The following is a 27,655-nucleotide window of genomic DNA, read 5'->3' as shown; positions in this document are numbered from 1 at the left end:
AAACTTCCTATCTTCCCGATTAAGAGCCAACAGGAGTGGTAATTTCTCCATACAAACGTACTCGACTATTTCCTCCATGGGTTTTGAAGCTAGAGCAATGATTTTTTCAACACAGATTAATATTGTCAATATCTGTATCGGACCGTTTTGCTTTTTTTGATATTTTTGTTTTTTAAGACGCTAGAGCCCTTTAAAAATGGCCAAAATGGCCTAATTGACTATGCCGCAATGAGAGGCGTGGTATTCAAAACTGATATCAATTAGCCAAAAAAGCAAAACGGTCCGACACAGATAATTTCATAATCTTTAAATAAATGTCATATACTAAGAAAAAGTGACCAAGGCATTTCATAATCATTTAGATTTCCAAATTTGGTTATGATTGGTTAAGTTTTGGAGGAGGAAACAGTCGAGTACGAAACCTCGATTTTTGACATTTTCGCCTTGTCCTTATCGCACTAGTTTTAGGAGCCGCTTCTGTTAACGAGACGGGTATATTTACTTAAAATATTTAAATCTCAGCTCCTGTTTCGTCTTAAGTGCAGTTCCACTCCGAGGCCGACCACTCCCGTGTTTACGTTGTGGTACCTATTACCCACTCCGTGGCTAATTTAGCATATGCATAGCATTTAGTATTACGATATAAAAGTAAAAATACAAAACTCTGTCAAGCACAGAGACTACAGTTTGAATTTTAAATAACGTTCTTGACAATACTTAGCTTCGTATTATTGGTAAACATTACTTAAAAGGTACCTACTATTAATAAAGTTTTAACCTCTTGTGTGCCGTGATTATTTTTTTCTAATATTTTCGTCGTACGCGACGGCTTAAAGTTAAATTTGGAGCAAGAATTTAGATCTTAAGGAAGTTGATCAAAAACCGTCGACGATTCGTAAATCAATACCGTGATAAATTACCCCAACATCAATCAATCAATCTGTCCGTTGTTCACACGCTATCTCATCAATCACATTTCATAAATAAATCAATTAACACAAATCCAAGTTAAAACAATAGTGTTGTGTCGTTTACAGGTAGATTATGGTAATTTTGGCCATAAGCATAAAGGATGACTCACGCTAGACTAGGCCGGGCCCGAACACCGAGGTATTTTTTATGACGGCTGATCGGTGATCACGAGGCCCCCGCCCGGTCTAGCGTGAGTCATCCTCTCGGGCGTGATCTATCTCATAAACAAACATTAAAATGAATGTTAATAATCTACGGAACAATGGATTCTATGATTGATGAAAGTAATGGTACCTAGTAGGAAATGAATATTAATCGATGAATTTAATGGTTCCACAAACTAATGAAATACGGCCAGCATTTCCTAGTAACAAAGTCACCGTGGCTTATTAATAATACCATCTAATTTCGCATTAATCAACAAGGATTGAGATATATCTAGGTTGCTAGGGATCTAAAACTTTGGCTATTACGGCTCGGCCACGACATTGAGCGACTTGCGACGGCGGCAGCGACAACTACAGGTGGAAACAAAAGGTCCGATCGCTGTGTCTCGCTCAAGCCTATTGTTATCGCTGCCGCCGTCGCAAGTCGCTCAATAAATAATAATAAATAATAAATTCATTTATTTAAGGACCATCAGGGATCATTTTTTGTTAGTACTTACGACTATGCCTTATAAAATATTGTTAGTATTATGATCTATAAACTATACAATGTCATTTTGTAGCAAAATATAAATAAATTAATTGAAATTAAAAAGAAATGAAATTAAATCAAAATATAATAGATAATAACGGCTTGCATAAATGATAATAAATATTCGAGCGTTAAATTACAAATTAGTTAATAATGTTAATTAATAAAAAAAATAAAAAATGTCAAAATATTGATATAATGTCACTTCGATTAATTTCAATTTCTGCACTATCTTAGGTAGTTCGCCTCACAAGTTCTCAGGTATTAGTGTACGTATCTGACATTTTGGTTTAGGTGTATACCACAGCCGTGGTTGAGATAAATACAGTCTACACGTTCCGAGATCATTTTTAGAATGCTGTTGGTACTGACGCGGATCCGGCGCACCAGGGATGTACATCAATGTCGTGGCCGAGCCGTAAAGGGTTGTTACGTACTACTACATTTGACATACCGACAGTGTTGCGGAATCTTCGCAGCATCAGGCTTATTTTTCTTATTTGTCTATTATAAATAAATTCAAATTCAAAATTGTCTTAAAAAAGAAATTGTCATTCCGTTACTTCAGGTTTATATTGATTGGCTATGTCATTGATGTGATTTCCCGATTTGTTGTAAAGTATCTGGGAGACCGAGCTTTGCTCGGAAGACATAAAAACTCAAAAATGCGCGTTTTCCTAGAGATAAGACCTAGCTAGATCGATTTCATCGAAATCGTTAGAGCCGTTTCCGAGATCCCCGAAATATATATATATAAATAAATATAAAAGAATTAATCGTTTAAAGGTATTAGAATATTGATAATTAAACTAGTATCCAAAGTATAATTCTCCCCTGTATTCATTACAGTCCACCATTCAATAAGGTAACCACCTTTTTTAAACAGTTTTGATAATTTTCAGTAGGTAAAACTGAAGCTTGTGAATCGCTAAGTGTAAGACCCCAGCCTAATATATTTGTGCTACACGTTCAACGTAACGACGTTTCCTGAAAACACATTATCTATAAGTTTTCCTTGCGTGTCACGTAGCAAAGTGACCTTTGTTTTTTATGCGAGACGTCATCACTATTTCTATCTCTGTCTCATCAAAGCATTCTCATTTCTCATCTACTCCTACGTGCTTATTTTATATCGGTGCTTACCTGAAATAAAATATTTTTCACCTCAGCAGCTCGAACCAGGGTACTTTGCTACTTAAAAACAGTGAGCAAAATCGCATTTTGCTCACTGAGTGAGACAAAATGACATTCAAGTGACCTTAATATTCAAAGTCATTTCAACATGCGGGGTCTAATACAAGTTCGAAATACTTGGATTCTATTATCTCTGTCCCTTTCACGTCTTTAGCAAAAAGAAAGAGACAAAAAAAAGTTCAAACTACATTCAACGGTACATTGACGGTTTATAATAGACCCCCGAAAAACGTCAGAACGCATCGTTCCAAAATACATACGAGTATGGATTCTTAATAAGTAATTAATGAAAATAAAATTTAAGATTTGACAAAAACACTATATTTTATGTAATTTATTGTACGATTAAAATAATGAACTCATAAAATACACAGAATATCACGTAAAATAAATAATTATAGTTTTAAGAATCTCTACTATATAGTTTAATATAGTTTACAAATAGTAAGTATCCGCAATTCGGACCGTATCTTACAATGTTTTTTTTTTTACAAAAAAAAGTTGTAGATTGAAGTGTCAATCAATTGATGGTCGTTGTTTCCATATATTACCTATTTTACTGAAATTTACTACGTTTTGTTATTGTGTTTGATTGTGGTAATTCAACTTAATTGTTAGTATCTATATCTTAAGAAAGCATGAGTGAATAGGTAAGTGATGAAGAAGAATTACATTTTTCAGGTTGTCTAATATGTTCTCACTGCTGAGGTGAAAAAGTTTGTGAACTACACGAGATCAAAGTTATTTACATCTCGTGCGCTTTTGAGTCCCTTACTACGCTCAAGATTTTAAATTATATAATCTTTCGCTTGCACGGGACTCAAAATAAGCACTCGAAGAAATATCAAACTTTGATCTCTTGTTGTACAAATAACTATTTTTATAGCGGTGACAATGGGAAGATAGAGCAAAAATATCCTAGCTACACAGCTGTGTTGGTCACCCGATATAACAATGCAAATTCGCGGTTAGATCCAAAAAAAAGTCACAGGCGAAATTAACATCCCACATAAAAGCTACAAAAAGCCTATACACACTAAAAGCATACATACCGCGGTATTCGGAAAGCAAGATCCGTTCTAGACTAGAGAACGATACGATATGTGCTAGATACGTTGTAGTTTATATTTCAACTAGTTCTCTTTTGCAGCTCAATTTCGGCAACAAATGTCACTTTTACGTTAAAATATCGTAATCGTTGTGGAAATCGTTCAAGAGTATCTCCAGAATCGCGGAAATGTCAAATTTGACAGGCTAGATCTTAAAAATATCGTTGTCGTATCTTGGTGATGTCTAATAGATATCCAGTTCAAAATCCGAATCGGGCCCTTACTCCTAGTAGGTCAAAAAATTGTAAGATTATTTTTCTTGTGTCTGTAATTTTAGCGTTAAACGCGATGTGACAACGTCAGAAAAATACTGTGTTACATATTTTTCACATATAAAATAGTAATGGAATTTTCTTCTCTGTGGGAATATTATCCATTAGCTTATTAATTTTATTCACGAAGTACTAATAATGTTATAACTAACATTTCTAAGAGTAATGCCACATAATTGTGGCTAGAGTAATGCCACATAATTGCCGATATTAGAAGTAATCTGATAGTTTTTGGCCACTACATAGTAATTGTGGCTAGTGGCCACTCTTAACAATAAGTCTTCAATTGGCTTGTTTATTTCTGATTTGTATAGGAGTGGCCAATTACATTGTAGTGGCCAGTAACTATAGCCACCCTACATCTATTTATCTGTATTTAATGTTAGAAAGTGATTCATTGTAACGGCGTAGGTATCTATGATGAATAGCTCTTAAGGGGTCCACTGATTAACAGTCCGCTGGACGGTATCGGCCTGTCAGTTGTTCGGAACTGTCAACTTTTTGTTCTAACTGACAGGCCGATACCGTCCGGCGGACTGTTAATCAGTGGGCCCCTTAACACCTTTCTAAACATAGTTCCATAACGAGGCGCCTACCTAACCAAAAGGTCTCGCTTAATTTGTTTACACTATTGCGAAAACGAGGTCAACTCCTGCAAACGAATCTGTGCCGTGTAATTATGAGGCTAAAGTCGCAATTTCTTTGTCCACAGAACGAGTCTCTCCACGCAGCTGTGACGTCATTAACGAAGAATCAAGCGGAGCACTATGACAAATATAACTGCCTGTGAGTATACAAAATCAGTACCTGGAAAGACAAATACGTAATTGGATCATTCGAGTTATAAAACAGCAATAAAATATTTAAAACGAAAGAGTTCCCCGTTATTTTATCAAGAACGTATAAGAAAGATTTATTGTAGAAACTTAAATATAAATACAAACTAAAAATATAAAAAAATAACTACTTACTAAAACCCGGGCTGTCCCAGAAGCGCCGCGACGCAAAGGTGCCCATCACGCTCGCTGCGTTGCCGCGTCGGATTACGATGGACAACCTTTGCATTAGGAAAAACCTGGAGCGGGGGTCAAGGCCCCTTTCAATCAGGCGACGACCCAGCTCACAAAGGAAGGTTTTACCCTCAGCGCACCAGCAACCTGAAGTCTCAACAAGTCTCAGAACTGTATTGTATAAAAGAAAATTATTTGCAACTTCCCGTATAAAATACCACTACATTATTATTCTGTGCCGTTGGCTGCTGGAAACACAGCAAGAGACCACCTCCAAGGACTTGCAATTACCATTTGGAGAATATTGCATTATATTAGGGTATCCTACGACCGGTTGTCATGGATTTGCCTTGCCTTTTTCCAATAGTGACACGCAACCACACATTACAAGTTAGACAACAATTGATATGGAAATTGTATTACATTTGTAGGTACCTAAATGAATTTTCGAGACACCAATGGAAATTGTGTGACATTAAATAGTAATGTATTTTATCTTATGGATTCTGAATGCGGATTTGGGAAAAGCGCTGGTGGCCTAGCGGTAAGAGCGTGCGACTTGCAATCAGGAGGTCGCGGGTTCGAACCCCGGCTCGTACTAATGAGTTTTTCGGAACTTATGTACGAAATATCATTTGATATTTACCAGTCGCTTTTCGGTGAAGGAAAACATCCTGAGGAAACCGGACTAATCCCAATACGGGCCTAGTATACCCTCTGGGTTGGAAGGTCAAATGGCAGTCGCTTTCGTAAAAACTAGTGCCCACGCCAATTACTAGGATTAGTTGTCAAGCGGACCCCAGGCTCCCATGAGCCGTGGCAAAATGCCGGGACAACGCGAGGAAGATGATGATTCTGAATGCGGCCCCAATTTGTCACTGCAGTGAACTTTATTCGACAATCGGCAAAATTTAACCAATTCAGCGGACAGTTAGGCTATTCACCAAATAACGATTGTAATCTACAAGCTCGGTCCAGTGTTATTTGACTTCCATGTTTAAAACAATAGGTATTCCAGACTAGATGTATTTGCCGATTTTGATGGGTGGCTAAAGTTGGTCGTCCAAGTTAAGCGTAACAGTTAAGCAAAACGTGAGGTGAAGATTTCTTGTTAGTATAGGATCCGAGTAGACTGCTCTAGCAGGACGTGCAGCGAGACGCGGGTTGTAGTATTCATTTTAACTGATTGCAAATTTTGCGTACATTCACCTGCAATAATATGTTACACAACGAAGGCCGCAAAAATATCTGACACAATCTTATTTGTAGAGCAATAAGAGCGTGTCACATATTTTTGCAGCCTTCGAAGAGTAGCATATTATTACAGGTGCTACGACACCCACCCCGCCGAACGATCAGCTGGATTCCAATCGCTGCACTGTCAATAGTGAATGCATTTGTGTTGTCATTTATATTGATAGGTACTCTCTAGATAGCATTACGTTACATTTGTTGTAACGCTCGCTAAACGTTTGGAATACAGGACCTGAAACTATTAACGTTCCAGTTCAATACGAACTAACGATCATTCGATGGCAGTGATACATGTAGGTAGATTGAATGTGTGAACAAAACGAATGCGCCAGTTTAATGGTAATCAAATTGAATTCAATAGCTTTAACAATAAATGAATTTAAATGGACAAAAGGAACAAGATTGTTAAATACCTACTTAAATACGTAATGAACTTGTTAACCATTTGTATTTTTAAAATTATTACAAAATAGTTCACCCAGAACGCTGGGCCAAATTAGCCACGGACTGGATCCCACATGATGGATCTCGGGGCAAAGGAAGACCCAAACGGAGATGGCAGGACAACCTTGATACATTCTGTGTACAGTGGCGGGAGTGTGCATTGAACAGACTGGCGTATTCGAACTTCAAGATATTCACAAGAGACGACACGTAGTGATCCATTCTAGATACGTTATAGTTTAGAAATCAACTAGTTCTCTTTTGCAGCGCAATTCGGGCAATCAATGTCACTTTTACGTTAGATAGAGTTAGATATCTACTAGATGTGAATTGGATCTCTAAGTCATATCCTGTGGAAATCGTTCAAGAGTATCTCCAGAATCGCGCAAATGTCAAATTTGACAGGTTAGATCTTAAACATATAGTTATCGTATCTTGGTGATGTCTAAAAGATATCTAATAGATGTCTATTTCAAAATCCGAATCGGGCCCAGAGTCAAGTGGCGGGAAAGAGGGGAGGCCTTTGCCCAGCAGTGGGACACACTAATAGATTAAGTTTTTAAATCAGGTCAGCAGCTAAAAATCCCTAAATATATTTGTAAACAGTAGGCAAAGGGCCTAGGGAGGGAGAGTGATATAATAAGTATTATAAAGCCGTCGTCAGCCGCGACTGTCCGCCTGCGATAAACTTGAGAAGCACAGTATGCGGCTTTCACGAGCGTGTAGCTTTAGGGCTCATTTAGACGGCGCGCGAACTCGTATACGATTTTAGTTACATTGCGGACCATTGTGGTGACATCAATTCAGCCGACCGATCAAATGACGCAATGTAATGAAACTCGCATGCGAGTTCTCGCACCGTCTAAATGAGCCCTTACTGTAAGGGATAGTTTGCAGGTACCTACTTATAATTTATGCAAGTATTTTGTGTAGATATGTGTGTTATTAATGTAGATTAATGCACAATATACATAATGGTGATGGAGCATATTATATAGGTACAAATATAGATTTTCTTTTTAATGCTTTAAAGGAATTTTATACAAATATCTTAAAACCTTGTGTCATATATTTTCTTGCATCGAAATTCTAAATTCCGTCTTCTATGATAAGTTTGCATCCACTTGACAATGGCATTGTACGAGTGCCATACTCATATTTTAGTGAGTTGACATACTCATATTTCAATTTTACGCGAACGATTTCGCGGGCAAAAGCTAGTTCACTATAAACTTCTTTGCTTGTTATTTTAGATGAATAAAGTCACATAAGTACCTGGTTGGTTGGGTAAATATTATAAAATCGTAAAACACGTTTTACCTTGTTATTTTTGTTCGCAGAAGAAGATTACCAGATGACGTCAGGACCTGTAGAAATTATGCGTATTTACAAGAAATATATGATGCGGTACGAGCAACTGATAGTAAGTATACTTTTCACTTAAAATAAGCTCAACTATGATTAGTATTCAGATTTTGACATCCGATATGGTTTTGATATTTCTACGACAAGATCGCTCGTGTTCATTGGCGTGCGAGATATACTACAAGTTGTGTCCAGGATAGAGATGGGTAGTGAGTAAATACTCACGGGTAAATACCGAGTAAATACTCAGTATTTACTCAATATACCCGTATTTACTCGTTTGTACCCAAAGTGGTGGGTATAAACTATTTAGAGTGCTGAAAGGGGCATATCAATTTGAAATATATGTGTATTTTGTAAGCCGCTACTGGATTATGTACTCAAAATTGTAAGTAATTTATTTTTAAGAGGGGCACTCCATACATGTAACTAACCGTCACAAAAAAAAAATTCAGAAACCACCAACGTGTTGCACATCATTAAATGGGTCTTTAAAAATAACTGGAATGTTTCTAAGAACTTTTTTTGAATAAATTGAATATTTTTGGAAAAAAACCGTTACGAAAGGCCAAAATAATGTTTATCTCTCTATAACTTTCGAACCAAAGTTCAGAAAAAATATAAAAACATATCGGGAGATCAGCCGTATAATAGAGTACAAAAAACTATATTTTGAACATCATCGGTTGAACAATTTTTGAGTTTTCTTTCAAAAAACCCTTAATAAAAGGTCGTAAGTGCCGCGTAAACATACGCACTTTTGCGCGATATGCAGTTATCTAGAACATCGATAGAATTTAAGTACCGTATTTTAAAGTAAATATATTCTTATTTAAAACAAAATTGTTAACTATGCATTATCACTATTTGCCTCTCACTGATAATTACCTTTTTTTCCAAAATTAAGCGTCCAATATGCTTTTTATTTTATAGATATTGTTAACACACGTTAGCGTTCTTCAATAAAAGATAATTTTGTTCTTAAATATCATTTAAATATTTTATAAGCAATCGTTTTTACCCACCTAAATGAGTAAATACGGGTTTTTAGTACAATTTATCGGGTGCTTTGAGTAAATACTCAGTATTTACCCACCCCTACCCATCTCTAGTCCAGGAGCCCAGATCAATCTAACAATTTGTTCATGAGGGTTTTAATGATACGACCTTGACGATTGTCTTGTTGATTAGCGCGCATCTTACGAACGACTATCACTTCTTTGAGCATGAAACAATCAGCGTGAGCGATTTTCAAACTCGTATCAAAACCATTAAAAAAAAATAACTGTAGGCTCCTTGTCAATATCAAAACTTTAAAAAATTGAAATACCTGAATACCGCTTTATAAATCTCATTTTCATTTCATTTCATTCATTAGGTGAGTACTAGATAGGTACATATGTAACAGGGCTCAACCAAAGGGTCCCAAACTTGGAATCTAATCTAAATCAGAAATCAGTACAACTAAACTTTACCAATTCAGAGTTAAATCCAGAGTTCGACTCCAAAATGGAAGAGATCCTGGTGTTCTACTGCCTTATAAGCCCTTTGTAATTTGGAGTCTAGTGTTGTAGCTTTTACACAATGTCCTAAATTGTGATATATAATGTTTCTGGTTTAAAAGCCAAATTAGTAGGTATCCGCCTCATCTATTCGCTAGGTGCACGACTGGTGCTGTCCTCATTTTGGTAGACTTTCTACGTTAAATCTTATGGAGTAAAATTAGTTCAAGCGGCTGTCGCTAGTACTAATGTCAGACATTCCATAAGATTACCTGTGTTTGTGACGATCAGCGCCACTTCCCCCTCCACCGACTGCGCACCTTGCCAATATACTAAATAAAATATTACATTATTACCATAATCAGGGGAACTGTAATTTTGCGAATAGTCTTCCATAAAGCGAGCTTTGGAGGCTGATAATTACCAATAATCTTGAGATATTGGACTTTAACTGGTGACTTTTCGGTAACTAGCTGCTTTTCTACGAAAATATCCCGTCCGTCCCTGTTTCCATTCCAAAGAGGACGGTCAGATGGCATCAGTCGCTTTCATAAAAACCGGCCAAGTGCGAGTCGGACTCGCGCACCGAGGGTTCCGCACCATCAACAAAAAATAGAGCAAAACAAGCAAAAAAAAAACAAGCAAAAAAAACGGTCACCCATCAAGTACTGACCCCGCCCGACGTTGCTTAACTTCGGTCAAAAATCACGTTTGTTGTATGGGAGCCCCACTTAAATCTTTATTTTATTCTGTTTTTAGTATTTGTTGTTATAGCGGCAACAGAAATACATCATCTGTGAAAATTTCAACTGTCTAGCTATCACGGTTCGTGAGATACAGCCTGGTGACAGACGGACGGACGGATGGACGGACGGACGGACAGCGGAGTCTTAGTAATAGGGTCCCGTTTTTACCCTTTGGGTACGGAACCCTAAAAACTATTGCATTATAGAGAGTATCCGCAAAGTAACGCCTGATTCCTTCTCCTCCATTCCATTCGCTAGTTCATTGGGACCATGGGGTCACGGACCTTTGGCGTGCGCGGGTCTGAAGCCAACAGCGCATGAAGCCCTTTGAGGCCCAGTGCAGCACTACGGCTGTGATGGGAACTAAGGTCATAACTCATAGGCTAAAGATTAATTATGTTGAATAATTTAGCTAAAAATGCCTTCAGTACTTACTATGTTTAGTTAGTAAGCACTGAGCTATCCAATTATTTTATTTGACCGATAAAACCGTCATGTGGAAATCATGATTCGAAATCAATTAAAGCTTTAGTAAAATCCTATTGAAAATCTGTGCAACCGATCGCGGCTCGCCACATTCCAATTATGCCGAGTGGTTTAACGACATTTCATCAGATCACACGACATGACAGATATAAATATAGACTACTACTTAACTGAAGGATTTGCACTAGGCTTAATTTGGTACTTATTATTTAGTCTAGTTTGATTTCATTGCCAAAAATAAGGACGCTAAGCACAAACAAGAATATTGCTGTCCAGCATGCACATTGGCATTGACCGTCATTCAATTATACATATATGTTTATACCTACCACCGTAATATTACATTAACTTAGTAGATTTCTTTCGTTTATAACACACTAGGTCAGTATGAAACGACTGGGTTGTATTTTTAAAGAAAAGAACTCAAAGTTTTTCTGAAGAGCAGCGGCCTTTTACTTAATACAAATCAACTTAAATACTCGTGTTCTTCCTTATTATTATATTAACGTCTGTAGCAAACAAAATTACTGTCACTAAGTCAATTCACAGTTTACTTGGCTTAGGAAGTTTCGTAATAGATAAAGATGGCTTAGGACCTTCGTAACTCAATAGCATAAATTAAGATGTTTTTCATTCAAGGCTACGCGAGGAAAGGAAAAGTTTTCTGTAACTTACCTTTAGGGTATTTATAGAACAATAAAGTCTAATTTGAAGACAAAAACAATAATAGTCATCATAAACTTTCAGTTACATTTTTTCTTGATTCAATTTCGTATATATTATGCGATACTGCGATGTGTAATGGGTTCTATATTATCAGGTTCTAGGTCAGTGTTTTCTTTCTATTATAACGAAAATGGTTAGGTTATGGATTTAAACCTATCGTGGCGGTTATTTACGATGGAACATGCAAAGAAATATATAGTTTCTTCATCAAGTAGGCATATAACAATGCGCTTATGAACATCAAATAAAGCTACGCCGGCTCTAACCCTACGCCTCTGACCCGAGAAGATTTAAGTAAATCCATCCCAAATTGTAGGAGGGTATCCCAATATGGGACCGTCAATAAACTCGGCGGGACAAAATAAAAACAAACACACAAATAAACTAATATTAAACAACAAATAGATACAAATTATATAATAGCATTAAAATATCAAATAACTGCCAGAAGCGGGCGTTAAATTTTTTTTATTTTTTGCTAGCCTATATTAGTGTCCCACTGCTGGGCAAAGGCCTCTCCCCTTATCTTCCACGACTCCCGACATAGCGCCTGCTCTGGCACTGCTCTGGCGGGACGACCTAGACACCTTCCTCAGTAACTGTACTGAGGAAGGTGTCTAGGTCTTCCCGCCATCTTCGTCTGGGCCTGCCGCGTTCGCGCTCTTCTTTTGGAATCCACTTGGTAGCTATACTAGCCCATCTGTCTGGATGCATGCGGCAGACGTGACCAGCCCAGTCCCATTTCAGCCTAGCAGTCTTCTCGCCGACATCGGCAATACGGGTTTTTGCGCGCAGCGTGGTATTCCGGATACGATCGGTCCTCTTCACGCCTAAAATGCTGCGCTCTATTATATTAATACATATTACATACATATTAATCATTCATAATCATAATCGTTCATAATCATATTAATACCTATCATTACCCTCACCACAGATTCCAATGGTACTAATGATTAATTGCTTGTTACAGGTGTAAGCACGGAAGACTTCATGGCAAAACTAGGGGAATATCTAATACTAACAGCATTCTCCCACAATTGTCGAATAGAGCGCGCGTATAAATGTCTAGGAACCAACCTCATCGAATTTCTGCACACGCTCGACAGTGTTCACGACGTTCTACATGACCAGGTGAGATAGGTTTACTTACTCATTAACAGACCGATGTCCGATGAAAATGTCCGATGTCCGAAAATCCGATGATTTTAGGGGGAAAATTTTAATGACAGACAGCTAGGGAGTTCCTATATCGATAAACTCACAGAACATATTAAAGAGGTTATAATAATGGCTATCGCGCGCAGTTAGTATCGGAACCGGTGTCGCCGCTCGTTCCTCTCCACATTTACTAACACTCGCGCAACGGTAGTAAAAACTTGTGTGCGTGGTGAATGGATACGCCTCCTTTAGACAGATTTGATGTCTGGTTTCTTAATCTGAAGGTTATTGTGGCGCAAAAGGCATGTTTACTTCGTTTTTCGGTCAGCGCGGGCAAGTAGCATGCGAGCGTTTGCTCAAAATCGGCGGCAACACGTACCCTGCTCGCATCGCCATTCTCTTGTTCTGTGGATAAACTCAACGATCGATACTTTTTAACCGACTTCCAAATCTAAAAGGAGGAGGTTATCAATTCGGTTGTATGTATGTACGCACGTCGTCATACTAGCCGTATAGAAAAGCGGATACTTAAATTGGGGCACCGACTGTACCATCACGCTCCACGATTGTTAAGCCATTTAGGGCTCTACTAAATTGGTTGTTCAATACTTACGCTAAGGAATGTCCAATTTAGCTAAAAGCCTAAATGTGATAGTTCGCTGTAAGTTTTGCTTGTTAAATTATAATTGTATTGATAGTATTATTTAAATTTTGTATTCTTACGGCCCCATTCGGATTTTGGGATAGACATCTGTTAGATATCTTTTAGACATCGCCAAGATATGATATGTTTAAGATCTAACCTGTCAAATTTGACATTTCCGCGATTCTGGAGTTACTCTTGAACGATTTCCGCAAGATATTACTTAGAGATCTAATTCACATCTAATAGATATCCAACACGATCTAACGTAAAAGTGACATTGGTTGCCCGAATTGCGCTGCAAAAGAGAGCTAGTTGCAATCTAAACTATAACGTATCTAGAATGGATCTAGTACGTGTCGTCTCTTGTGAATATCTTGAAGTTCGAATACGGCAGTAAGTCTCCATTTATGCGGCTACGCGATAACAAATCTGAACGTCGTGTTTCTATCACGCTACGCGGGCCATACATTTGCGAGAAATGAAATACGACATCAATCAGATGATACCGAGAACAAAGACACAAGAACACTTTCTAGTTATTGTACATATTTTTCCTTTATTGTCTGCACAAACATAAAAATATAATAAACTCGAAAAACGCGAAGAAAAGTGGCGCCTTATGGCAAGATTTAGAGGCGATAGAGCTCTTAGTTCTTAACACCAAAGTTTGAAAGCGTTTAATAATAAAAAGTGCGACTTAAATCTTGTTCCGTATTTTTCTTCGTGAAGTTTTATAACAGCTCTGCTAATATAAAGTAGCGTATCTTTACTGTCATACAAAGTAAAACTGAATAAAAATTGTGCTCGTAGTTTCATCCTACACTTTTAAAGTTATAATACAACTTAACTTTGTGGAAGTTATAGGTAAAACCATTCTAAATTGCTCACGTTTTGTATGATGTACAATGATCGGAATAGGTAGTGCCATTTGGGGTGAATGACCTCAAACATTGTACTTAACATGGATAAGACTCGGGATTCCAAGACTCTTATTTTTTCACGAAAATATTTCTTGGCATGTCTTTAATAGGCTACATGACTAATTTTCATTTATGGTATCAATCGATCGGATTTGTTTTTAGGATCAAATGTCTATATGGGACCCATTGCATTAAAGCAACACAAAAGTCAGAAATTATAGTCAAAGTCCGACAGTCGCACTTCACTCGCGAAACGCCCCTCACAAAAGGATAAGTGAACGTGACGTCAAGGACATTGAGATCCCATCTTGAAGTATGGGCAAACCAAGAAAATTGCGTTTTTGTCAGTGAAATATTGCGTTTATATGTATATAGTTACTATACAATATTTTTTGGATAAAATGTAAGGAATCGACTGGTACCCTTACTTTTATCGTTTTTGGAAGTTACAAAAAACTTAAATTTCGAAACTTTCAGATCCTGTATTTTTGTAACATTTCCGTATTTTATTTTAATATCCACATTATTATTTTAAATTGCTCATTTGCTATCTATTTTACTAGATTTTGTTATAAAATTCAACATGTGTCATCATCCCTATTGAAGTAGGTAATATGAAAACCCGGGGTGAAAAGGTATATCCATACTAAGCTTACGCACCAAAGTCCCGTGAAATGGCACTACCAATTCCGATCACTGATAATTACCTATGATAGTTCAAGTAATGATTAAATTTAATCTTATTGGGTGGACAGAGCCCCAACGTGGCAAGACAAGGTAGCATGGATAAGGGCATTCGATCAGATGGAATCTTTTGTGTGGACGTATTAATTTTAATTTTTGACAAGCAGATACGTCTGCGAACGATGCTATTAAGCTTAGAATAATATTTAAAAATTACTGTCTTAGGTGAGTTCAAGTCTCACCCAAGACAGTAATTTTTTCACTATTAAATTTAGTGGACGTATTCTTAGGTTAAGTGTAGATGTCACCGTAAAATTGTAAACACTGCGCAGTTTATAATCTCACTCGTTAAATCATAAATTGGCGGCAGGAAAATTACAATCTAATCTTACGGTGTCACATACTTGTATATACAATAAATGCTATAACGCTGGGTGAGAATACGTTTGTGCCATACGCCACTTACATTGGTTTACAGGAGAGCGAAAAGAAGCAAAAAAAAAAAATTCTCGAAAAGTTTTACATTTAGGAAATAATGAACTTATTTATTTATCATTTAGGCACATATATTTACTATTTATAGTACTATACAAATATTGTGAATATAGTGATAATCATGAAATAACAGCACTTTTATTATTGCCATATCCGTTTTGATGAGTAAATGTTAAACGTACAATGTATGATATGACACAATAGTTTTGGATATGTCACACTTTGGTGATAATTTTCTGTTAACAGAGTGTAATTATCCTATAGTAAAATGCGGATATGGCACAACATTTTTGAAAAATATGTTTTTCCAAAAACCGATTAGTGTCAATTATAGCATATTTTTTGTTATTTTAGAAATCATTAAAAAACGATTTTGCTCAAAAATGGATATGGCACAAACGTATTCTCAGCCGGCGATAATTAAACGCTTGATTTTGGAGGGAGGGAAGGAAAATTACATGGAGCCACGGGAATAATTAAAGTAACATTCATTAAAAAGTAGGTACATGTTTTTGATCGTCAGTTGTAGCAGTGTTTACGACGCTGACTCCACTTAATAATGACGTAAATTTACATTTTAATTTCCGTCTCTTTTACGATGCACCAGCAAAAAGCTTGTTGGCTCAAAGTAACAGGACTTTGCATTTTTGGAACGCTATTAAAATTACACAGGAACTGAAATATGCATACCAAGTCATAAAATGTTTAAAAATTTTCGCGATCTGAGCATTTTTATATTTACCTATTATTTATTTAACTACTCTGTTAACTTGTTTTAGCTTGAACTCGTTTGTTGTCAACAAGGAAGAAGTACCAACAATGGGCCATTTTGTATGGAAATTTATTGTATATTTTACGACTCCTTTTCATTGCTCACTACACAGTCGCATACTGTGAGCCCTGTGAGGTTTTAGAAAAATTGACTTCTGCAATTGACTGAGCAAAGACTCGAACTAGCTCGAGAGACTAAACTAGATCTAACTATGTTATATTTCAAGAAAAAATTTACCTTATATTTGCATGTTTACCGTTCAAAAAATGCAATATGGGCGTAAGCGACGTGCCGTGCAGGTTTCTTTTGTTTTATCGGCCATTGGTGCAGACCAATCTAACATATAGACTCTTGCGTATGAACCCCAAGCTTTTTACTTTTTCGTGATTGGTCTTTATAGTTCGTTTTTTTAGCATTAGAAAGAAGGTAAGCGATCTTGACATGTCTTTTAATTGAAAAACGCTTTTTAAAAATCAGTAACTTATAAATACTTATGAAAGCAGAAGAATATAAATGATTGTATTAGATTCATAAGTGTTACATATTTGCCGTGACTTATTTTTAAAACATGTTTTTCAATTAAAAGACACATCAAGATTCTTTACCTTTTTTATAATGCTAAAAAAAACGAACTATAGTAAAGTCGCCATCAGATATATCGAAGCGACCGAGGTGCTCAAAAATATCTGAACGCGCACTCTAACGCCTTGACAATAAAGGCAGATTGTTCAGATATTTGTGAGCGCCTTAGCTGCTCCGATATATCTGATGGCAACTGTACATATTCTATTTATTCCACAGGACGACGCGCAAAACGACGAGTATCAAGACTACGAGGCCGCCTTCGTCTGCACGACATCGAAAGAAGACAAGATCGAGCTACACTTGACGACGGAAAGCGAACCGGTTGCGTACCTCCTCGTGGGGAGTCTGAGGACAATTGCCAGGAGGCTGTATGATACACAGACCGACATAAGACTGACCAGTTATACTAATGATCCTAGAAGATTTAGGTCAGTCTTTTTTCGATAAAGGATATGATAGATGATATAAGCACAGAATAAGTAATAGTATTATCATACAGAACGGCCACGCACCGCCCCGCCCCGACTCGCATTACCTCGCCCCGCGACTGGCCGCGACATGAATCTGGCGGACTTCTGGCATCCTCTCAGTAAAGCGACTTACCCATACATACACAATGACGCCTGTACACTGTACAGACGTTCCGCGCACACATATAAACGCAAATGATTTTTGATGTATGGCGTGTCCGCCCTGTGATATAAGTGTGAACTCTGTATTGAGTTTCAGTTTTAAAGAAATATGACATATAGTCAATGTCCGTGATATGATAAGAGTGCTCTCGCTTAGTATCAGAATTAAAGCTTAGCTAGAAATTTAACATTAATAATGACACTGACAAATCGACAAATACCATGTAAAAAAATAGCTTGGTTCGACTCTCACTAAATAATGTATAAATGTTCTTTTCTCAATCAAATATCACTTTCCAGATATGAAATTAACGCGTTACCCGTGCGCCAGAAGTCAAAAGAGGACAGTTGCGAATCGTTGAACGCGGCTGGAGCCTTGGCTAATTCAAGCAAAGTGACAGATCTAAGGATCGGCGTGGCAAGCTTCTGCAAAGCATTCCCATGGCATTTCGTGACTGACAGACGTTTGGAGCTTGTTCAGCTCGGTAAGTGCTCTAATAGGCTACATGACAAATTTTTATTTAAGGTATCAATCAATCAGGTTTGTTTTTAGGATCAAATGTCTCTATGGGACCCATTGCATTAAAGCAATACAAAAGTCAGAAATGATAGTCAAAGTCCGGCAGTCGTACTTCACTCGCGAAACTCCCTGAACAAATTGCTATGTGAACGTGACGTCAAGGTCACTGAGAGCGCATCTTGAAGTATGAACAAAACAAGAAAATTGCGTTATTGTCGGTGAAATATTGCGTTTATGTATATAGTTGCTATATAATCTTTTTTTGGGTAAAATGTGAGGAATCGAATGGTATCCTTACCTAGATTTCGTTTTTGGAAGTTAAAAAAAAACTTAAATTTTGAAACTTTCAGGTGCTGTATATTTGTATTTTTTCCATATTTTTTTTTAATTTCCACAATATTGTGATTAATTGCTCATTTGCTATCTATTTTACTAGATTTTGTTATAAAATTCAACATGTGTCATCATCCCTATTTGTCCTCCTAGTTTGTTGGAGCCCCGTTGTTATTGTTGTCCTAAGATACCTCAGAGATGTAGAATTGTAGATGCCTTCACAAGCTCGCGCAATACCTTCCTATCTTCAGCTACCCTTGCCTCAATCCAGTTTAGTCTAATTGGTTGTAGCTCACTCTCGACGGACCGTCGCCAAGAGGGTACAGGACACCCGGAGCCCTCGTTGACTTGGTTAGGGTTGCCACGTTAGTTGGGACCACGTAATTACTGTAATTTGGCAAAGGTTCCTAGTGCAGTAGCTTTCTCCAATAACATGACATATCGATGCATCTGTTCGGTCAGTTTTTGCAATGCGTTAGTTGCCAATGAACTTCGTCCCTAACAGATATCTTGAGCTCATGCATTTTGCCAAGTGCATTAGTGGTCCTATTTTTAGGGTTCCGTACCCAAAGGGTAAAAATGGGACCCTATTACTAGGACTTTACTGTCCGTCTGTCTGTCTGTCACCAGGCTGTATCTCATGACCCGTGATAGCTAGACAGTTGAATTTTTCATAGATGATGTATTTCTGTTGCCTTATAAAAACAATTACCCACTAAAAAGTAAGGAACCCACGGTGGGCGAGTCCGACTCGCATTTGTCCGGTTTTGTTTCAAGCCCACAGTTATAGTAACTGTAACTAGTACGGACATGATAGTGCTCGTACACGAAATGATATTATCTTTATTTTCAAACGCGCGGTGCTAAAAAGTGCATGATAATGATATTATCTTTATTTTCAAACGCGCGGTGCTAAAAAGTGATTGTTATTTTATCACGTTGATAACGGCTGCTATCAGACGTCTACTGTTGAACTTTGATGGCGTAGTTGCTCCAACAAAGTGTCAGATCTGGGGATCAGTGTCAGGTCATTTTCCACAAAGCGTTCAACTGGCACTTCGTGATTGAACGACGTATAGAGCTCGTCCAACAATACACATGGCACACGTAAAATTGGCTTAAACCGATCACATTTCGCCGTTCGGATATCTCAGTGTTCGTTGTCATACGGACGCTAAGCCGTTTAGGTTCCATCGGGTTGCGGGCTTAATGCCGTAACTGTGATTTCGGAATAAAATACATCCATTAGCTACCGGAAAACTTTGTGTCATAAGTAATATTCATATAATATGCAATTTGGAAAATTTCATACCTATATGAAAACACTTAAAATACAAGAGTTTGTCTGCAGGGTTAGGAATTCCATTGTATCACGCTATTGAATATAAGTAACCTTGTAATAGTAATTAGAGCTAAAACCATTTCATAAAAAAATTTACTGAGGCTTGTTAGATTTAATTAGTGGAAGGTTTTTGCTTAATATAAACTGTTCTTAAATAACTCGAAGTTTAAAGTTACGTAAAACAACAAATAAGATCCAATGCTATTTTCCCCCTCAAGGTCCACCGATAATGGCTCGGGTAAAATTGACATCATTTCTCCGAAGCCACCGTTAAAACTTCAATCCATCAAGATTATCTAAATTTGCAGCTCTCGCTATCTCAGCATTGCAGTCAGACTGACCTAGATCAGGTCTTTATATAGATCCGTTTGTTATATGTACTAGATACGGTAGCTAAAACGAAACTTTGAATTGGCCTTTTTTGAACATCTTGTACAAAACGATTCTGTTAGATACCTACTAGAGACAACGCACCGCCAGGCGCTTAAACCGTTGAAGGACCTTGTAATTTGAAACACTGACTTTTAAACTTTTGGCGGAGGGTTCTCGAGATCCTTGAGACCTTTAAGGGAATAGTATTTAGTTGAAAAAAACACTGCTACGAGACACACAAGACAAACTAGATTGTTCAAGATTATACTTACCTACACTAGAAAAATTGGGATTAAATAGTTTCGCCGTGACTGGGTGGCCTAGGAGTTACGACGCCAGTCTCGAATATTGAATACTCCAGAGCCCGATTCAGATCTAACAAATTGTTACGGTTTTGATCTAATTTTGATACGACCTTGAAGATCCTTCACGCTCGATATTAAACTTTCGTGAGACATACTTTAAACTATTTAGGCGACAACGGTTTAACTCACTTGAGTTTTTAGTCGCTATTGAGTGTTATTGAGGCGGGCGGCACGCTCAGTGCACGAGTTGCAGCGAGCACTCGAGCCTGAAGAAGGACCCCCGAAGGGCCTGAAACGTGTCGCCAACAGCGACTTAAAAATTCAAATGAGTGAAACCGTTGTCGTCTAAACAATCTTTCACGCTGATTGGTGCATGCGAAATGAAGCGACAGCTGTGCGTGAGATGCGCGCCAATCACAAAGACAATCGTCAAGTCAAGGTCGTATAAAAACCATAACAAATTATTAAATAAGAATCGACCTCCTAGGTCACTTTTTCTTTTGTATATGATGATGTCATATACAAAAGAATGTGTCAAATAATGTCATAAAACATATACAATGTAGGTATGTAGGTATCTATATCTACATTGTATTTTATGCCACAGTTTATCGACAATAGGTATTTACATTTCTGTCCAATTGAGTTTCTTTGTGATACTATGTCATTGATGTTATTTGTTATTAGGGTTGTTATTTATTTGCACTTGGGAGTTTCTGCCGAAGAAAATAATGTCGAGGTCAAAGTAGGCAAACACCGTAAACCATTCGGAAAAAGTATCCCCTAGTTCCCAATATAAAAATGTGCTTAATTTTATGAGGGTAGTAAATGAGAAACGTGATGAATAAAATAGTGGTGAAAGTAAGAAATGAAATATTGTGAACATTACAAGTTTCTTTTTTATATGGATTGCGTTACTCATGATATAGGGGAAGTCCGGGCATAGTGAACACCTTTACCTTTGACTTGACATAACAGACAAATTTAACGAGGAAGAAATGAAAAAAGTATCAATAATAAGTCTTTATTTCATAATCTTTTAATTTAAAACAACACTAGCCTCCAATGTTTAATAGTTGCTGCAATTTTGAACAAAACGTAAAAAAAGATATTTTATTCGCTTTGCCCAGGGTGCCGGGCAAAGTGAAACAGGCCCCCGGGAAAAGCAAATATTACTCCTAAAATCTTAGTGAACTTAATAACTAAGTGAAAATTAATCAACATAAGATCATTTCAATAATATTAATTTGAAAAAGCTGTCACAAGTAACTTTTGATATATTTTCACTGATTTCATAAGCATAAGTCTTCACGGCATTTCTGAAGACATTTTAACACAGCGAATCCACATTCTGATAGCCATTTCCATGACATCTGTTAGCCTGGAGCCATTATCGATCTTTTTTTGATATTTATATACCATCTGTAACAAAATATTATCATTAAAAAAAATTACCTAATAAATTCAAAGTGAACGCGCTATCCGCTTTGCCCGATCCACTTTGCCCATTCAGTCAGTTAAAGATTATGAAGAATTAAAAAAAAAAAACCGTTGGATTGTTTTAAAAGAAATGCGTTGTTAAAGGAAGATACTTTAATAAGCAATAGAAGCATCTTGAATTAAAATTCGAGATAATTACTGTGACAAAATAACATACAATGTACTTACCTTTCAAAATCAAATATTTTGCACTAAAAACACATTTTGACTCGTCACCGACGACGCTCACAGCGACCGCTCCCTGTGACGCTTGCCGCTCATAGAGCGAAGGATCCTGGACATCATATAGGCGCGTGGTGCGACAAAGTCGAATAGTTTAGGATTGGGAGCCCAAATTCGCTTTGCCTGGGGTGTTCGCTTTACCCGGACTTCCCCTACTATACTATTAAAACGGATTATATCGCGTATTATATATTAAGTTGGGTAGATTTGCACAGTGTAGTTTTTCCTTAGTCACCCGTTGACGACGAACACTGTAAAGGGTTCGAAACGTCGGGATGTAGAATAAAATTTAATATACGCGATATAATCCGTTTCATATAATAGTTTTATTTCTTGCGTACCTATCGTAACTTAGCCGTGATGTGTTAAAAGCTGAAAAATTCATTCATTCATTCATTAAAGCATCATTCAAGTTGTTAACTCGGATTTAAATCCGAATCAGGTTCCGGGATCCCAGAAGCATTGGGCGTGTTTTTGAATTTAAAACTTTGTTTCGTCTAATATACAGTTTATTGTTGTTTGTTTCTCCAACTATGTATTCGTTTTTATACTTAACTAGTAGCCTGCCCCGACTTCGCACTGGTTAACAAATTGTACATAAACCATCCTCTTGAATCACTCTATCTATTAAAAAAGCGGCCAAGTGCGAGTCGGACTCGCCCATGAAGGGTTCCGTATTTAGGCGATTTATGACGTATTAAAAAAAAACTACTTACTAGATCTCGTTCAAACCAATTTTCGGTGGAAGTTTACATGGTAATGTACATCATATATTTTTTTTAGTTTTATCATTCTCTTATTTTAGAAGTTACAGGGGGGGGGGGGGGACACACATTTTACCACTTTGGAAGTGTCTCTCGCGCAAACTATTCAATTTAGAAAAAAATGATATTAGAAACCTCAATATCATTTTTGAAGACCTATCCAAAGATACCCCACACGTATGGGTTTGATGAAAAAAAAAATTTTGAGTTTCAGTTCGAAGTATGGGGAACCCCAGAAAATTATTGTTTTTTTTTTCTATTTTTGTATGAAAATCTTAATGCGGTTCACAGAATACATCTACTTACCAAGTTTCAACAGTATAGTTCTTATAGTTTCGGAGAAAAGTGGCTGTGACATACGGACGGACAGACAGACAGACAGACATACAGACATGACGAATCTATAAGGGTTCCGTTTTTGCCATTTGGCTACGGAACCCTAAAAAACGCATCAAAATCCGTTGCCTAGTTTTAAAGATCTAAGCATACGTACATAGAGACAGACAGCGGGAAGCGGCTTTGTTTTATACTATGTAGTGATGATAAATAGGTATAGATAAATCTGATGAGATTAATAGACACAAAACGATACTACTCGTACATTAACTGGCTCATCCTGGTTTTGCGCAATTAATTTTATATTTTCCCTATCCATTTATGTCTCATCTATTTTACGCCGCATTATCCAGTTTCATTTCCCGAACCTCATGTAACAGTTATGTTGTACATTTGAATTTGCACGTTAAGTTATAGGGTGTGAGATTGATTTTGAAATGTTAACGTAGCCCAAGATACGAGGTTGGAAAAGGTACGTACCTACTCCCGTACATCATCTGTGAAATTGCCCCTTTAACGGCCGGGTTTAGGTGGACTATAATTATTTATGGGCCCCGGTGGATTAAGTGCAGACCATAGGTTTACTTTTTGATCTTCATAATTAGGTTACATTTTGTTAGGTAAATACTGGTTCTTAAACGCCTGTGTTTAATGTTTCTTTTTTTCGTTACTACTCGTATTAGATAAAGCGCACTAATGTATTGGTTTGCATCAATGAACTTCAGAAAAAATAATCCTTAGTACACTTAGTACCTTAGTAGGGATACCCCATTAATAGGTATTATAAATGCGAGAGTAAAGGCTTCGACACACAGGCGCGTTTTCCGGGCGGGGCGTGAGCGGGGCACGCCGCTTTTACATATAATATAAAACGCTCACGCGCCGCCCGGAAAACGCGCCTGTGTGACGGACCTTAACTCTGTCTGTCTGATACCTCTTCACGCTAAAACGAATTAGATAAATTTGGTTACGGAGAGAGTTTGTGGCCCGGGGAAGGACATAAGATAGTTTATCAATCATCTTGATAAATCACCCCACGTAGACGAAGTCGCGGACAGAAACTAGTAGCAATGTATTTTTATTATATATTATGAGGAATAATAGGCTATAGACATTATTCAAGCCTTTTCTATTTATGTTCTTACTGGCATATAAATGTTCATAGTTGTATAAAAATCATCGTTTGTAAAAAAAGAGGCTGCGCGTATTACTTCCAACCTATTTTGCTTACCACAAACGTAAAAAACACAATAAAAATCGCTTACGTTTTTAATTTAACGACCAATGGGATACGAATGACCCAGCGATGAAATTTAGGTTAACTTTCGTGTTATTAAGACCTTTAGCTTTATTTTTGTAACACGAAAAGGCCCAAGGTCAATCCACCATGTAGATTCCGATTATAAAAAGAGGTTAAAAGGGTTATTTTTAAATTAGCCTAGTTCATTAGGTGAATTAAAAACAGAGGGGAGCGAAAATAACTTATATATTTTCGAACATTTTAAGAAAAGTGTTACGTAAAGGGTTCAAGGGTTCAGGGTATCCACAGTTGCTGTTAAGGTTATTTTATTATTAATGGATTTGCTTTCTGAAAGAATTATGGTGGGTATAATCTAGTCAATTTATGTCTGTTCAAAGCATGAATGAACCACATAAATTCATATTACCTATACTATTATCAAATGCCTAATAAAGTCATAGTGAATTCTCGCGCATCAAACAGCGACATCAGAATCATGTCAAAAGATTTTAAAATCAGAATTCTGCTAAGAATTGCTTAATTTAATTCAAAGCTACATTAAAAAAAAAAAACATAACGTTAAACTTAGGGTTTGCACGATGGATACGAAATGTAAGTATGGGAAGATACGCGGATCCGGATACATATCCGAATAATTTTATACATTCCGGATTCGGATTGCAAATCCTAGTTTAACTAGACAACTAGAGGTGGATTTCCGACAACATTCAGTCGTTGTATTCATTTTGCGTCATTGTGGAATACAAAATAGCATTATATTTATCACTTCGGTCAGATGTCTTATATCGTTGTTAGATACATCCGACCTTCAGGTTCTGGGGAAGTTATAGGCAAGAACTAATGAGACCCCTTTGTGCAGGGTCGTGGAAATGTTTTGATATTAGCCACGGCTGAATGGAGATACAGTTGTAGGTACAAACTAGCAAATAAAATAGAAGCAGAAAAGTAATGTTCAGCCCTAGTAGCATGGTCGCATTTTTATCGTTTATCACCATGCCTGTCACGTTCTAACAAGTATGTAAGTGCGAAAGTGACGGGCATAGTGATAGTCGATAAAAATGGAACCGTGGAATGGAGCCCGCTGGTTTTAATCATGTTATAGGTTTTTAATAAAATGTGTTTGTATTATAAAAATAGCTAATATTGTAGTCAATAATGAGAAAATGAGATATTATAATATTAAGTGGCTCAGAAATGACTTAGCATCTCAGCTGAAGTTGATGAGCGTAGGGACTACCGGGAATTATGTTTTATGTAAAGTGTCATTCAATAGAACTTGCTAACTATGTAAACAAAAGTTACTAGTAAATTGACATTCAATGTCAATTTTAGTATGGCGGTTTGTTTACATAGTTAGCAAGTTCTATTGAATGACACTTTATTTATAACTATATAACACTGGTTAACCGTAGCTTATTTTCATCATTTTTATTCTCTAAAGTCTATCTTTTTATTCCGTAGACTAAAATGACATTTCATGGTATGAACATCATGTGTCACTTCATACTATGAAATGTCATTTTAGTCTACCGAATAAAAAAATAGACTTTATATAATAACAATCTTAGTCTGTATACGTCACTTACGTACACATACGTACTTTTAATTATCACATTTTATTCAAAAGGTATTAGTTATAGGTAGATGTGCAACAATTGAAGCTAATTCGTAAGTGAAACACAGAAGCGTAAATAATTTACCAAAAATCGAAGATCGATCAAAGTTTGTACATCGCTTAACCGTTTTTTGTGTAATTAACGGGTTGGTTCAATAAAATGTTAATACCTTAACGTCTGTGTATGATAACTGAAAGGATCCTGACCGAACTTTTAGTACTCTGATTGAGATTTTTTGAAAGATTTTTATACATATGAAAGTTTGATCAATTATTAACTGGTTGCTTTCATCCACAGGTTCAGGATTCATGCGTCTATTCGGCACGGAGCTCGCGTCGCGTGGGTCCAGTCTAAACACATACTTCAGGCTGTTGCGGCCCCGCGGCGTTCCCCTAGACTTCCGCGAGATTCTGAAGCGTGTGAATACACCTTTCATGTTCGCGGTCAACATTCCTGGCGCGGGGACTGCTGCTGAGGTGAGTGCTAGCCTGACTTCATTTAACTGGCAGTTGCCTGACTACTGTAGGCTTGTAAGGTAAAGGGATTCTGTGGGTGGTCGCAAGTTTTTGTCAACGCATCAAACATATAGTTTGTGCCATTCACGAAGACGCGTCCCGCTGTTCTTCCTAACCGCTTAAAACAGTAAAGTTTAAGTGTGCAACTTAGCAGTGTAGTAGTACTGTCTATACACATTAATTATTTAGCTATAAGGCCTATAAATATGTATAGGCAGAACTAGGTACTACAGTCGCCATCAGATATATCGGAGCGGCCAAGATGTTCACAATATTCGAACACGCACTCTAACGCCTTGACAATAGAGGCGTGTTCAGATATTGGTGAGCGCCTTGACCGCTCCGATATATCTGATGGCGACTGTACACTGCTAAAAGGTTGAACCATAAAAGCACACTTGAACCATAAGTGATAGTTAATGTAAAGAAGAAGAGTGGGACGCGTCTTCGTGGATAGCACGCACTATGTATAGCTCTAACAAAACCGTATGTGACTTCCTTTTAAGTGTGTCAATCTATGTTTTAAATCAACATTCCCGTCGCTCGGTTTAATACACCACAACCTTTAGCCTGAATAGCTACCGCTCGACTTCAAAACAGGAAAACAACTTCGTGCTCTACCAGTTATTAAACGTTTATTGGATTTAACTTTGACTAAAAGCGGAACAATGTTCAAGCGAATGTTTTGAATAAAAGAGAACCGATTTATTTTTTAATTCATTTTGCAGTAAAAAAAGAATTCTATTAATTTTTAAAATAATAAACCTGAAAAAATGAAACGTCGGGAATAAAACAACTTTAATTAGTTATTTACAAAAAAAAATGAATAGGTAGGTACTACGTAGCTTAGCATTTTAATGGGCAGCGTTCGGGAAGTGAACGCAATATCAGTTCG

General features: G+C 37.1%; 1 protein-coding gene across 1 annotated transcript in view; it reads left to right on the top strand.

The window, feature by feature from the left end:
• LOC134654561 (head-specific guanylate cyclase) overlaps positions 1-27,655 on the top strand; it is a 78,942-nt gene that overhangs the window by 29,856 nt on the left and 21,431 nt on the right. Inside the window, exons 2-7 of the mRNA XM_063510022.1 lie at positions 4,959-5,032; positions 8,295-8,377; positions 12,753-12,913; positions 17,259-17,470; positions 17,975-18,159; positions 26,543-26,721. Coding sequence (XP_063366092.1) covers positions 4,959-5,032; positions 8,295-8,377; positions 12,753-12,913; positions 17,259-17,470; positions 17,975-18,159; positions 26,543-26,721 — 894 coding nt within the window. The remainder of the gene's footprint in view (positions 1-4,958; positions 5,033-8,294; positions 8,378-12,752; positions 12,914-17,258; positions 17,471-17,974; positions 18,160-26,542; positions 26,722-27,655) is intronic.

This window comes from Cydia amplana, chromosome 15 (genome assembly GCF_948474715.1).
Source record: "Cydia amplana chromosome 15, ilCydAmpl1.1, whole genome shotgun sequence".
NCBI lineage: Eukaryota > Metazoa > Arthropoda > Insecta > Lepidoptera > Tortricidae > Cydia > Cydia amplana.
The sequence above is the reverse complement of the archived record's forward strand: the minus strand, read 5'-3'. Positions and strand labels throughout refer to the sequence as shown.